The sequence below is a fragment of the Phocoena phocoena genome, chromosome 8 (assembly GCF_963924675.1).
Source record: "Phocoena phocoena chromosome 8, mPhoPho1.1, whole genome shotgun sequence".
Taxonomy (NCBI): Eukaryota; Metazoa; Chordata; class Mammalia; order Artiodactyla; family Phocoenidae; genus Phocoena; species Phocoena phocoena.
In genome coordinates this window covers 105760793-105775567 of record NC_089226.1, presented here as the reverse complement: position 1 = coordinate 105775567, position 14775 = coordinate 105760793, and the positions used below count along the sequence as shown (strand labels likewise).

General features: G+C 60.7%; 1 protein-coding gene across 1 annotated transcript in view; it reads right to left on the bottom strand.

Annotated features, from left to right (window-relative positions):
- Window positions 1–3921: 3921 nt before the first annotated feature.
- TPCN2 (two pore segment channel 2) overlaps window positions 3922–14775 on the bottom strand; it is a 30507-nt gene continuing 19653 nt past the window's right edge. Inside the window, exons 15-26 of the mRNA XM_065882084.1 lie at window positions 13836–13955; window positions 13676–13735; window positions 11639–11767; window positions 10869–10918; window positions 9431–9530; window positions 7442–7513; window positions 6150–6223; window positions 5553–5634; window positions 5388–5470; window positions 4964–5045; window positions 4494–4588; window positions 3922–4000 (exon numbers count right to left, since the gene is read on the bottom strand). Of these exons, the coding sequence (XP_065738156.1) occupies window positions 3922–4000; window positions 4494–4588; window positions 4964–5045; window positions 5388–5470; window positions 5553–5634; window positions 6150–6223; window positions 7442–7513; window positions 9431–9530; window positions 10869–10918; window positions 11639–11767; window positions 13676–13735; window positions 13836–13955 (1026 nt within the window). The remainder of the gene's footprint in view (window positions 4001–4493; window positions 4589–4963; window positions 5046–5387; window positions 5471–5552; window positions 5635–6149; window positions 6224–7441; window positions 7514–9430; window positions 9531–10868; window positions 10919–11638; window positions 11768–13675; window positions 13736–13835; window positions 13956–14775) is intronic.

The window sequence follows — 14775 nt, the reverse complement described above, 5'->3', positions numbered from 1 at the left end:
TTTCCAGTAATCCTACTGCCATTGTGTACATGCCCACGCTGTAGGGTTTAAGTGTGGTTTTGAATTTTATAAATAATACGGTGCCGCACAGAGTCTCCCGGAACTTGCGTTGTTCACTCGACGCCGCGTTTCTAAGACTTGGCCACATAGTCGTCTGTGGCTGGAGGTCGTCCGTGTTCACCGCGCCTGAATAAACCTCAGCGTCATGTGCCTTCTGTCGGGGACATCTGGGCCGCGTCCATCTCTCCGCAGGGCTCGCTTTGCTCTTTTGGACATTTTACCACCTGGCACAGGCGGGCAGGGGGTTCTCTTGAGTGCGTACCTTGCAGGAGAATAAGGTATGTCGTATTCAACTACAATAAATAAAGCCAAATTGTTCTCCGGACAGATTAAGTCCGTTTAAATTTCCTCCAAGTATAGATAAAAGTTCTAATCGTTCAGTTGGTTAGACTTCTTCAATTCTGACCTTGTAGTGACAGTGAAATTATTGCCATGTGGTTTTACTCTGCGTGTCACTGATTACCGGTGAGATGGAGCGTCTCTTCACATACTTGCTGGACTTGGGAGTTTGCTTTTCTGTGAAAAGCCAGTTCAAGCCCATTTCTTTTCACTGGTTTGTCTTTTCCTTGCTAATTTGTAGGCGCTCTATACGTGGTCTAGATACAAGTCCTTCATCAGTTATATCTGTTACAAATACCTTCTCCCAGGTTGTGCCTGGCCTACCTTATGGCCTCTTTTCTTTTTCTTTTATTTACTTGGCTGCGTCAGGTCTTAGTTGCGGCACGCGGGATCTCAGCGGCTTCTCTCTGTTGTGGGCAGCCCCGGGCCCAAGGTCCAGGCCACGGGCACCCACACCACCCCGCCCCACCGGTGCCCCTGTGCTGCCCCACAGCCCTGCCCTCTCGCTCCAGCCATGCTCCCAGGTGGGTGCCAACCCCTTCCCCCTCCCCCCGGGCCTGCCCCCCCAACCAGGCCGGCTGTCTCCAACCTACTTCCTGCCAACACCCAGCCCAGGGCTCCCCGGTCCCTGAAGACACAGGCCCCGCCTCACCCCCTAACCCAGGGCTCCTCCAGCCACAGCCGCCTCCCAGCCTGCTTCCTTCTGTCTTCATCAGGGCAGACACGGCAGCTCCCGCTGTCCTCGACTCCTGCCACTGTGCTGGGCAATCCCAGGGTCCTACAGGGCTGAGCCGCCTGCACCTGGCACTCAGCCAGAGTGCTGGGGGTGACCAGAGACGCTGCAGCACTGGATACAACAGGAGGCCTCACCAGGGCCGCAAGGGTGCGGTGAGAAACGCGAGCATGTGTTCTCTGTCAAACGCACCTTTGGTGCGGCCGTGATATCCTCCTGAGTTCCACGGAGCGCCTGGCTGGGGACAGAGGACGCCGGCAGCACTGCAAAGCGGGTGACCCCACCAGCCCTGCCCCCCTTAACGAGCAGCCAAGCCCCAGCTCGGCCTTGAATTCGGCCCTACTTCCCATTCAGACAAAGGCTCAGAGGCTGACACCACTTGACACGGGGAACTGACGCAGGGACGGGTGCCCCAGCTTGTGTTCAGAAGGCACCGGCACGGCGGGCGCCAGCGGCGGCTTCAGTCGTGCCCCCCACACCCCCCGAGGGCAGAGCCCGCGTCTCCCAGGGCCCAGCGTGGACTGTCCGGAGTTATCTGCCGCAGAACAGCATAATCCGAGGGGCCTCTCTGCACACAAGACATGGAACGTGGACCCTCTGAGGTGGACCCTCAGCTGGGACCGGCACGAGGACAGGGCAGAGGGCACATCGCCCACAAGAACCAGGCTCACTCTGGGTGGACAAGCTTGCAGCCCAGTGAGGCCGGGCTCCCAGCCTCGGATCACAGGCGGGTCACAGAGGAAGCAGGCCTGCAGGGGGCCTGGGAAAAGCAAGGAGCTGTCCCCTGGGGATCACGAGTCAGGTCAACTGAACCTGAATCCACCACTAGATGGCGCTCAGACCTGGGTGGGGGGTGGACATACAGCCAGAAGGAACAGCAGCTGACCAGACAGGCCTCACCCTCGTCCCCAGAAGAGCAGGGCCTTGCTGAGGCAAGCTGGGTATCCACTTCCAAACCATGTTCCATGAGAGCCTCCCCACCCAAAACCAGCCTTCCAGGAAGGCAGCCTGCACAGGGGGACAGGTCTGGGAGAGTCCTGTCTACCTCCACAAAGGTCCCCAAAACCTGAGGAATGCCCACAATTTCAGAAAAACTCCGGGACCAGAAACCCGATGTGCTTGGACACACAAAACGTTACCAGCCGTTGGAAAACCTCAAGCAGTTGGATGTCGTGACATTTTAGAAGTGCCGTTTTTTAGTTAAGCTTTCCTCTCATCCTATTTCCCAGACAAGCTGGGGAAGATTGAGATGACTTCCTGCAGTGGAGTCGGCACCTGTACCCTGATTTCCCCTTCAGTGCCCACAGCAGACATCACTAATAGATCCCAGCACCCCTTCCCATGAAGATTCCAATCCTTCTCAACAAAACCGCCGGGAGCTACCACCAACCACTCGAACTGGCCCTTGAAATGAGAAACCCATTTATCAACCTGGATCGATGGCGGACCAAGTGGCAACGTGGCCTGCCAAGCACTGCTCACTTCCCCCTCCTCCACACCCCAGCCCCCTCTGTCACACACCCTGAGGACACACAAAGTAGGGCCACCGCTGACTTATACATGTCTTTATGCAAATTAGAAAAAGGTGTCCCCCTCCTGGTGTAGACAGTCAATGCCAGGACACACCCTTGCAGCCAGGTACCCTTGTAGAGTGCACAACCTACACAACCATACCCGGGGTAGCGTTAAGCCCCGACAGTTGTTTTCTTCTTTTCTGTAATGCAAGTACCTGTCTTAAGCTTTGATTGCAGAGGCGTAAACTTCAAACACGGCTATCTCGAATAAACACATTGGCAGTCGCTCGATGAGATAAAGAGCCAGGCCACCTTCCTCCACCGAGGCTCCTTTATTTTAGAAATCTTGGTTGAGTTTGATAACTGACCATTTGGACCACATTTGTTTTTTTTCTTCCTTGGCTTTAAATTCCTGCTCTTATGTTTTAAATTCACCAATAAAGAGTGAGCCCCTGAAACCCTCGACCCCAACAAAAGCATAACCCCAGGCCCACACTCTCTCTCTCTCTCTACCCGAGACCTCACTGTGTGGCCGCAGGTGTACTATGTAATTTCCAGGTCTCGTAAGTAATAAACCTTTATTTTTTCAAAGTTTCCTGACGGTGGTTGCTGAAAGGCATCTTGCTAACACAGTACGAACCACAAGGGCTGGTCCAACCACAGCACTGGCTTCTGACAGGCTGAGACCGGGTGGCCCCGTTCCAGAGAAGCACAGTCGTGTCGGAATAAGGATGACCACCTCCTTCTTTGCAAGACTTATTGATGAAGATGACTGGCATTCTCACCCATAAAGAAACGCACCCAATCGCACTCACACGAGTCATAAAACAATAAAACACAGTCCAGATTCTTATCATGTAAAACCAGGATCCCAAGCTTAACGCCCTGGAAAGCTGCCGGTTGGCCTGTGCGGGCCCCACGTGGGCCTCTGGTCCCTGAAGGCCACCAGCAGTGAAGGCACCACGGAAATTCCAGGGCCCAGGGGGAGGGCCACTGCATCTCCCTCCCAGTCACCCTCTTTCAATATTTAGAAAAATAAGTCTCAGGGAAGCAGCTTATAAAAAGAAAGTGGCATGGACAGCGCCTGAGGGGCCGCGGAGGTGGTCCAGCTCGGCTGCAAACCAGGGCCTGCGTGTGTCCCAGCGTCGGCACGCACGGTGGCTCTACCCAAGGGAGAAGCCTCTCCAGTGGGCCGCGGCCGCCTCCTCCCCCGGCCGGCGCCCATCCCGAGGCCGCATCAGCTGCCACCGCCCCAGCCAGGAAGGCGTCTGGACGTCACCTGCACAGCTGCAGGTGCGGGTGGTGGCTCAGCTTCTCCGCCAGCTCTTCCTCCGTGGGCTCCTCCAGGACATCCCTGCGGGATCGGGGACAGGATGGATGGGGAGCCCTGGGCACCTCCAGAGGAGCAGGGAGCAGAGCTGATGCAAGCAGCCCCGTCAGTGCTCGGGACGAGGGGCCCCTCAGAACCACCCCCCGGGGACTCAGGTCCACCTCTGGGATGCTTACGTGGCGTCCCTCAAAGCCCGGGAGGACACCTCTCCGCGTGGCTGTAACACAGCAAACGCAGTTTGACCACCCGGGGCTGACTCTGGGACGGCTGTCACTTCTCTGCACCAGCAGAGGGACAATCTCCAGGTTACCATGGAGAAGAGAAGGGCGAGGCTTCCTCGGGCCACCTGTCTACACCCACCAACAGAATCACCTGGAGACCAACGGAACCTGAGGGTGCTTCCCGAAAGATGCTCACCGGAGAGCAGGACAGAGGCCCGGCCCCGCAGCAGGAGCAGAGGCAGACCCCGGGCTCGTGGGGACCAATCGCCCGCCCACTGCCTCCCCGCTCCACGCACCTGAACAGGAGCTCCACGGTCACCTCAGAGGTGGCCCCTAGGTCCCCCGTGAGGGACTGCAGGTGACTGCGGCGGTCCCACTTGTGAAGGAAGTTCTGGCAAGAGGGAGGGAGGGACGGGTGGCCAGTAGGCGTGGGCCCTGCGTGGAACCAGCCTTGTCCCCCTACCCCAATCCCACAGTGTCGGCCTGGCTGAGAAGTCCACCCTGGACACCAGGATCCAAGGCCACCAGCTCCTACGGGAGCAGATGCCTGAGAGCCCTCCTCCAGCCCCCCTCCCACTGGTCAAAGGTCAGGAGCATTCCAAGAGGCCCCCAGCAGCCAGGGCGAGCAGCCCCAAGGGAGGACGGAGCCTGAATCCACCAGGGCTGCCGGAACCCAGCACGGCCTCTTTGGACCAAGTTCCGGGTGGGCCCCCATCAGCAAGTTAGCAACTCCGACTGAGAAGAGCCCGGGCAGGGTCGCCGATACCTCCAGAATCAGAGCCAGGAACAGGTTGACCCAGATGACGGACGACACCAGCCACCACAACACGAAATAGATCTTGGACCACCTGCGGAGAACAAGGAGGCCACCGGGGCCGCCCGTGGGCCGAGCGCGTCTGCTCCCCAGACCCTGCTGCCCCGCCTGTGCCATCGCTGCTCCCGCCCTCGAGCTGGCCCAGCCTGGCCTTCACGGGCGCTCGGCCAGCGGCCGGGCGGCACGGCCGGCGCGAGCGGGAGCCGGTCTGAGCTCTGCAAGCTCCAGGCTGATCCCCGTCACCCCGCGAGCCCCGCTGTCACGGCCCCCAGAAGCCACCTGCTCCTGTACGCGCCCCGCCATCCCCGGGAGGCGCAGACCCCGGTGCGCACCCCACGCAGAGCCGCGGCCGGGGCCGCCAGGACGAGTCACTCACGGGCCTGCGTAGCGCCGGAAGGCGTCCAGGAACACCTGCCAGTTGTTCACGACCATCACGTCCCACAGAGTGACCAGGGCGGCCTGTGGGGCGGCAGACGCAGGGTCCAGGAGGCCGTGGGAGGTGGAGGCGGGGGTCCCGAGGGGCGGGGGGCACACGACTCACGGCAAAGTCGTCAAAGTTGTTGGTCCAGTACTCCAGCTGTTCGAAGCTCCCGCAGGGCGCGGAGCCGTTGTCAGGGGCCAGGCTGGGGGGGCACAAGCCGGGTCGGTGGGAGGCGGGGGCAGGACACACACCCGGGTGCCCTGGCACCGCCGCGGCCCCTGCTTGGCGTGGACCCAGCTGGGCCCCTGGGGAAGCGGGGGAAAGGGGAGATGGCCCCCGACCTCGGAGGTGCTGAGTGCGGCGAGGAGGCCAACGCTGTGGACACACACGGCCAGCGGCCGGCCCGGGGGGGCCCTCGGCCCTACACTTCAGGCCTGGCCCTGGACGCCCCCGCTGCCGGCGCGCGGCCTGGCCTGCAGGCCCAGAAAGGGGCACGGCTGGGGGCTCTGAGCCGGCACGGGAAACACCCTCAGTGCAGGCTCGAGGGAGGGCTTCGGTGAGGGGCGGGCGGGTGGAGAGGCCAAGGAAGAAAGGGGCCTCCTGGCTCCCTCCTGGGGAGCTGCGTCTCACCCCTCCACCCCCCCGCCCGGCCCTGTCACCCGCGGCTCCAGCGCCCCCAGAGGCGGGGCACTCTCTGCACCTCGGAGCCCCCCTCACCTGCTGTTTCCAGGAGCCACGATGACACCTCGGAACAGAATGATGCCAATGATGGCAAAGACGTAGTAGACCACCTAGGGAGGCAGGTGGGGCCTGTCAGCACCCCCCGGGGGGACCCCCGCAAAGCCAGGCTGAGGCCTGCGAGGGCGGCATGCCAGCAGGGATTCCCAACTGCAGGCACTGCCGGCCTTCCCGGAACACTGGGGCTCCCAGGCACCTGCGCCAGAGGGAAGCGGGGAGGAGCCCCTGTGGGCAGAGCCCCAAGATAAACCGGGGGCCCAGGCATAAGAACGGAGGCTGTCCACCCCTCCTCAGGGCTGGTATGGCAGGAAGAGGGTTCCACTGAGAACAGGGCAGCGAGGGCCAGGGGACGGTGTGCCATGGAAGGGTGACCGGGGGCTGGCCAGGTCCCTCCAGAGAAGTCCCACCACTCTCCCCGCATCCATCAGGAGACGTCTGAGCACACCACTGGGCAGCCTTGTGCCACAGTCAGAGAAGGGGCTGCTGGCCGCCCCTGACCTGTCCCCAGCATGCCCGGTGGTGGGGGAGGGGTGCAGGGAAGAGGCACACACCCCAGGCTAGCCCAGCCCCCCTCTGGGCCTCAGTTTCCTCCACTGTGCAAATAGGGGTCTGGGGGGCAGTGCCCGAAGCAAGGTGCCACCTCTAGCATCCCATGACAGCCCAGAGCACCACAGGAGCCCCCTTACTGTCCAAAACAAGAAGCAGCAGGGCCTTGTCACCTTCCCTCCTGCCCTCCAGGCCTCATGCCTGTAGCAGCACCCAGGGCCCCTGCTCACCGGGCCCTGCCCCGCCTGGGCCACAGGGTAGAGTCAACAGCGGCGGCAGGGGAAGGGCTGACCCCAGGGGTGGCGGGGGGACATCACGGCTCTCTCAGCAAAAGTGACTGTGAGTTCCCCAAATCCCTCTGAGCAAGGATGGTTGACCAAACCCCACCGGGGGCTCTGTGGGCCCTGAGGGGTCCCTGGTGCCTCTTACGTCCTTCATCTTCTCAGTGTGGCCCCTGGCCCAGGACACAGGAGGGATTCAGAAGTGACCAAGGGGATCTCCCGCTCGGGAAGGGGTGCGGTCAGGCAGCGCCTCCAGCCAGACCAGCCCTGAGCTCCTCTCTCTGGCTTCCTGCCCCACCCTGTACTTCCTGGGCCCTGGTCACCCGCTCCCCTAACACAGGGACCCTCCTTCCGAAGGCCACCAGCCTCCTGTTGTGCCCTGGCTCCCCATCCAACAGTCCAGCTCCGCTCCCCCGAGGGGCCAGCGCAGGCAGCTAGACTCACCGCCAGGATCCCGCCGAAAGCCCGCATGTTTCTGATCAGGTCCAGGATGGTACTAGCCACCACAGCCATCAGCTGAGACGGGGAAAAAGCACAGACCCAAGTTCCTCCTGGTCCCACTGAGGTGACACCAACCCGCCCACCACCCAACGCTGACCTAGAAAGAGGAGACTGGTGACTTCCCAACCCACACACCTGTACACAAACCCCTCAGGCATCCAGACACACCTCACCTGTACGCACACCTGAACACACCCACAGCCCCCATACACACCTGTACACACACACCCAAGGCCTCACACACACACCTGTACAAACACCCACGGCCACCCATACATGCCTCACCTGTACACATACCTGTACACACACCCACAGGCCCCATACACACCTGTATACCCACACCTGTACACACACCCCACAGCTACCCATACACACCTCACCTGTACACGCACCTGTACACACCCACAGGCCCCCATACACACCTGTATACCTATACCTGTGCACACACACGCTCACACCTCTGTGCCCACCCATACACACTCACACTTGTATATACCCACCCACCCAGATGCATATACCCCCTTCCCTGCAGATACCTCCACCCACCCAGCCTCAGATGGGTCTAAGTCCAAGACCCTCGGTGAAGCCATGGTGCGCAGGGCCTCGGCCCACACTGCCCACCAACCCACTAAGGCTGGGTCAGCTCGTCCCTGGTCTGGAGGCTCCTAAGAAATGCCGACCTGGAGATGGCCAGTCAGCCCCGGGTGATAGGGTTTGAGATGGGGCCTCAGAGACCCCATCAGGAACCCTGGCTACAGGCTACCCCGAGCCCCGGAGAAGGGCTTTCCAAGCAGCCTGGTTACCCCACCTGGTAAGTTAGGAGAACACAGCGCTGGATGGTAGCAGGCGGGACCATGCTGTACGTGTGTGCACGTATGTACATGCATGTGGGCACGTGTGTACAGGTGATCACGCATGTGTGTGTGTATATACAGTCGCGCTTGTATACGCGTATATTGTGTGCGCTGTAGTTTGTGTGATTACATGCACGTGTGTGTACAACGTGTGCTTCCACACACACGTCGCTGTGTGCACGTGTACCTGTGAGATGACGCGTGTGGTTGTGTGGATGTGTGATTACGTGTGTGTGTGTGTAACTGTATGTGTGCTTGTGGGGCTGTGTGTGTGATTACATGCCCGCATACACTATGTGCACAGGTGTGTGTGTGTGTGTGTGTGTGTGTGTGTGTGTATGAAGGCCTCAGGGCAGCAGCCCCCCTCTGCACCCAGGACCCCCGAGCCACCTTCAGATGGGAAATACCCCTGGGTGACAGGTCACTCCCCTGACAGGCCAGGAGCACAGCTTGGTAGGAAGGACAGACGTGGACAGGGGAAGGACCTGGACACTTAGAAACGGGTCAGATGTCCTTGGTTTCTTTTCTCCTGAAAAGTGCTTAGGAAAGCAGACGGGAGCCTCCATGCCAGGCGGGAGCTGGGCCTGAGCACCCGACTGCCGCCTCCCCTCCCCTCCCCTCAAGGTGGGTGTTACTCCGGGTGGGAACATTAAGAGAAACCGAGGCTCAGAGACGGTCACAGGCCGCCCCACTCCTGCTCTGGGGGTCCTGGAAACGAGCACCAGTAGCCACCAGCGGCCCGTGCCGAAGGCCTTTCAGAAACGCGGGAGGCCTGGGAGCACACCAGTTCCTTGCAAAGGTCAGGGACCCCAAGGAGCATGAGGCCACGCCTGCAACTGGCCGACACGGGTCCCGCCTGCACCCCCTCGCTGTCCTCACCCACAAAGCAGGGCTGGACACTCACACTTCCAACCGCCACCGGCATGGCCCAGCCGCAGTGCAGGGCGGGGCCGCGGCCCGAAGGGCCCCAGGTGGCGGGGGCAGGTGGGCAGGGTGGACAGTGCACGGCCCGGTCCCTGCCCGCCTGGCACACCCACTCCCAGGGCAAGGCCACGGCGTGCGCAGGCGGGGGCGGTACCTCCATGCTGGGAATGACGCGCAAGAAACGGAAGGCTATGAGCACGTTCACCAGCCGAGTCACATCCCACAGCGACAGCAGGCCCAGCGCCTCCGGCTTCCTGCGGAGACACATGGAGACGGGCTGGAGGAGGCCGGGAGGCCAGCGAGGGGCAGACGGGAGACACGTGGTCCAGAGACAGAGACGCAGGGACTCAGAGAGAGCCACAGAAGTGCCGGGAATGCGCCCCGTAGCCAACGCCAACCGGAAAAGCTCCATCGTGACAGGAGGGCAGGACCTGAGCCGCCCACGCCTGCAGCCCCAGGGCGGTCACGGCAACACCTTCCAGGGCACAGCCCGCCGCAGTGCCGCAGGGCTACCCAACCCCCGTCCTACACGGGAGAACACTGAGGTTCCGGACGCCCAGCTCAGGTCCCAGCAGAGCTGGGAGAGGTGGGGCCCCGACCCATCCCCTATCCTCTGACCCCGTTCCCTAACCTCTGAGCCATCCCGAGCCCTGACCCCGTCCCCTTGGTGTCTCTCATGGCCTTACTGGCCTCTCATTTCTATTTAAATTTAAACCCATTCTCACCCAAGATGTTACCCCCCGACCCCAGCTCACCCCGCCTCCCCAGTGCGGGTTTTAGTGCACTTGAGAAACAAGGTGAGCCGGCCCCAAGGTGCCGGGCGGTACAGCAGCCCCACTGCTCCCAGGGCACAGGTCCCCACTGAGGACCGCACGGCCCCCGTCTTCCCGACACAGACCCTTCCCGGGGCCCCACCCCCATCTCGGGCAACTCCCAGCTGCTCCACTGAGACGGAAGCAGCCCAGCAGAGGGACCAAGACACCAGGGCTGCCCGAGGGCCCAAGGTCGGCACGTGTGCTTGTTGGCGGCTGTACTCTGGGCAGAGAGACCCCAAGGCTGCCACAAGCCACACCACGAGGCGCCCTGGGACCCCTGGCCAGATGTCCATCGCTCTGCGCGGCTAGAACTGGTGGCAGCGTGAGTTCAGCGAGCCCCGGGCCATCCCTGCCATCTACAGGGAGGTGAACTGACACCCAGAGTGGGAGGTGACAACCCCGGGTCACAGGGCCTCCAACCAGAGGAGGGCCCCAGCCCGATTCCAGTGCCCCCAGGTCCTCCCTGCTTCTGGCCCCCAGCACACCTGGGTCCCGTGTCCCATCCTGGGGTGGGGGTCAGGGGGCGCTGAGCCAGGGCACTGCAAGCGGCACCTCCACAGCTTCCCATCCCGGCTCTGGGAACGCTACCCTTCTGAAGGCGGCTACGATGAGAAGGGGCCTGTCCCCATAGGCCTCAGCAGGGCAGGAGCCGCGGCCGCTCCCCCCGACAGTCGGGTGTTTGGCTCTAGAGCTGCCCGGGCCAGCGGCCGGAAGCCGGGCGCACACCCTTCCCCGGGGCGCTAGCCAGGCCTCCCTGGGTCCTCCACAGTCACATACCAGCCCGGGTGTGGGAAGCGGTACACAGCCAGAGTTGAGATCTCCAAAACCTTTAATCACAAAAGAAAAGAAGCTCGCTACGGCAAAGGCCCACTGGCAGCTCTAACACGCTGTCCCCAAAGGGGGTTCCGGGGAGAAATCAGGACCAGGGGGTCCTATCCCCACGGTGGGTGCCACGTGGGGACATCCTGCCGCTGAGAAAGACACCTGGCCTCAGGCGTCGGGCTACACACGAAGGGCAGGGCTCGGGAAGGGCCGGCTGAGTCCCGGGCACGGGAGAAGCTACTCGGTCAGCTGTCTCCCTCCTGCTCCCAGGGGCCCACGGCTGGAATCCATCAAATACGAATACGTGTCACGCCAATATCGCTGCTGTGACACGCACACCGGGCGTGGCCCCTCGCTCCCCCAGGCCCTGGGGAAGGTGTCCCGAGACCCGAGACCCGCGGTGCCCGAGAACCCCTGCCCCTCCCTCACCAACGTCGAGGCCCCACTGGCCAGCGGGGACTGCGGGTTCCCTCCGGGCCTCCCTCAGGGGTCAGGAGAGGCAGCCTGCCACCGCTGCACACCTCCACCCACGATGCGCAGATGCAGCAGAAACCAGCCTCCTGCAGCCGCCCGCCAAGCAGCTCATCCGGGGGAGGCCAGCCCCTGTGTCACCGGAGGCGGGAGCCCCGGTGCCCGCGGCCCCCGGGCCCAGCCAGACGCCGAGCGCTCACCGCCCACCCGAGAGCGCACCTCGGCCCGTCTCAGACTTTACCGGCAGGACTTACCAGCAGGACGGCGGTGAGTAGCCCGTCGAACACATTGCTGGAGGAGACCAGGTACCCCCGCAGGCCCAGAGCAAACACCTTGAGCAGCATCTCCAGCAGGTAGTACAGGATGAAGACACAGTTGAGAATCTGAAAAGGGAGAAGCGGGACCCGGCGTTCAGTCCCGGTGCCGCCCCTGCGCGCTGCCCCGCCCCCCACCGCAATGGGGCCCAGGAGGGATCCACGCGGCTTGGACGCCACAGAGCCCCTTGGATCCCGCCCTACTGCACAGGGGGGCTGGCCGGGAAGCAGACAGCCCTGCCCCTGCCGGAGCCACGTGACCCTCTCCTCGGCCCCCCTGGGCTGCTCTTCCCGACGCCTCCGCAGCCCCAGACACGGGCATCTTCAGAGCCCCCTTCTTGACCCATAGCCTCTCCTGGGGTGACCTGCACCCCGTGCACGGCTTCAACAACAATTCGCACGTCTGCATCCCCCGACCCAGACTCCCCCCACCATCCGACAGGCCCTCAACCCCCCAGGCCCAGTGTCTCCCAACCCCACGTCATTTCTATGCTGGCAGGGCCTGGGTCACCCACACCTCCTCGGGGGTCTCTGCCTCCAACCTGGCCCCTCTGGTCCAATCTCCTGGGGACACCGGGCAGTGTCCTTCCCTAACGGAACCTCCTGGCTCCCAGCAGCATCCTCCCAGTCGCTGGGGGATGTGTTTAGGAGGCCTCACCATCAAAGCTGGTCTCAGGCTATGGGGTCACTGTCTTTTTTGAAGCCAGTAAGTAAAGTATCAAGTAGCTCTTCCCTTAAAGGGGGCTACGTCACGGCGGGGTGACGGGGGGCATGGGGTCATCTGAGCACTGCGGTCACCTTGTCCGGTGTCCAGTCTAAATTCTATATTCTTAGCCAATGCTGTCTCATTCACACCTACACAGAGATCACCGTTAAAGGCAGAAGAATAAACATTATGAGCAGTTATCCAGGGGCATAAAATGATGGAATTCTGCAGTCACCTCAAGAACCCTACGTGGCATTGATCTGACCAGAAGCCTCTCACAGGCAATCAAGCTGACTCAAGTGCTTAAAAAAAACTATAGTTGGGGCTTCCCTGGTGGCGCAGCGGTTGAGAGTCCGCCTGCCGACGCAGGGGACACGGGTTCGTGCCCCGGTCCGGGAGGATCCCACATGCCGTGGAGCGGCTGGGCCCGTGAGCCATGGCCGCTGAGCCTACGCGTCCGGAGCCTGTGCTCCGCGACGGGAGAGGCCACAACAGTGAGAGGCCCACATACCGCAAAAACAAAACAAAACAAAACTATTGTTAAAAAAGATGAAATACAGGTCAGCTATATCCAACTGGACATTTGTCAGGAATAAAAACCAGCCACCTCTGCAATACGTTATTCACACAGAGGAGACCGAACAATTCCTGTCGAATCCAGGAAAAAAAAAAAATTAGGAAAGTAGAAAACTTGATTTTAAGTGTAAAATAGAGGAATTTCAAACAGCAGGCCAAGAAGCCATTTCCTCAGTTTTGATGCCGTAAGTTTAACTCTATGTTTAACATACATGACCTGATGTGTCACTTTTTAATTGGACAAATCAAGCTTTTCTTATATAATTAGAGAACATTCAATGGTTTTCATCAACTTAATATCATTCATAATATTTTTCATTAAAATAAACTTTAAAATACATGCTTTGTGAAGGTCTGGCATTATGGGGGCGGGGGCGGCATGTACAGCTTTTTGCTTAAAATCCAAAACGGAAAAATTGTTTTTAAGTTCCTAAGGTGTTTGACAAGACCTCAGAATGTTAGGAAAGGAATTCTCTCTATACAACTCTCCCTCCGCTGTCCGGCCCGCATGCCGGTTCACCCGGGGCTCTGCACGGGCTCCCGGCTGCCCTCCCATGGCCGGCACCCCAACCCCTGGGCCATCCCTGTGATGCACTAGGACAGCCCAGCTTCCCAGGGACCTGGGGCCCCAGGTGGGGAGGCTGTGCCCTCTACCCCGCTAACTCCCCAGCACCCCGCACAGCTGGAAAGCTCACCCCCAGCACGAAGTCGTCACGGTCCTTGGGCATCACATGTGCATCCAACACCAGGAACACCTATGGAGCCAGAGCGGACGGCAACTCAGCCCCGAAGCCAGGAGGAAGGGCAAGTGAGAGATCTAGGGGGTGGGAGACGCCAGGGCAAATCCTCACTCACACAGATGGTCACGAGGTTTCCAAAGGCCATGAGGTTGCCCAGGTAGTCAAAGTAGTGGTGGCCGAAGAGGAACTGGGCACTCTGCAGAAACGGAGACCGGTACTCGGGCCGCGGCGGGTGCTGGGGGGACACACACGCTCAGAAACATGCCGGAGGTGGCCATGGCCACAGGGGCCCAACGATGCCTGTACCCCCTTATCCTGGGACTTGACCTCTTCCTACCTTACTTCCTATCCCAGGCTCTCCAGCCTAAGGAAATCGTCTCAAACACAGTAACGGTTTTATGCGCAAAGATGTTCATCACAGTCTTTCTAACACCAAGAGAGGGTGGAAATAACCCAGACGGCCACTGATGCTGTAAGTAACCCGTGACAGACTATCACACAGTCGTCTTAAATGTATGCAAAGCGCCATGTGGAAATACATGTATAAATTACAAGCTAATAACTATGAAAACTCAGCACAGAACGAAGGGACCTCACACACTGTGACCAGGCTGGAGTGGAACTCAAAAGCAGGCAATTAGGCAACAAATACTAACGGGAAGACACCCGTCAGACCCAGCACTCCCATGCTCGGCACCCCACAGAGCCAGGGCAGAGACGCAGGGCGGTCACCGCAGCATGAGATGGACCGCGCCTGCGCTGTCCCACGCAGGGGCCGCTCACTGCACGTGGCCGCTTGATTTAAATTTAAATCCCATCAAATGAAACACTCAGCTTCTCTGTCACGACAGCCACATCTCAAGTGGCATGAGGACACCCATGGAGATCTGACCCAGCCCCACACTCAGACGCACGGTCCCTCGGTGACAAACAGCCACAGCCTTACCCAGTGAACGCTCCCAATCTTCCCACAGTCCTCCGCGTGGGAACTGGTGCCCAGGGGCACCTGCCCACACTAGCACGGTGTGGGTACAGAGAGAACTAGGTGCCTATTC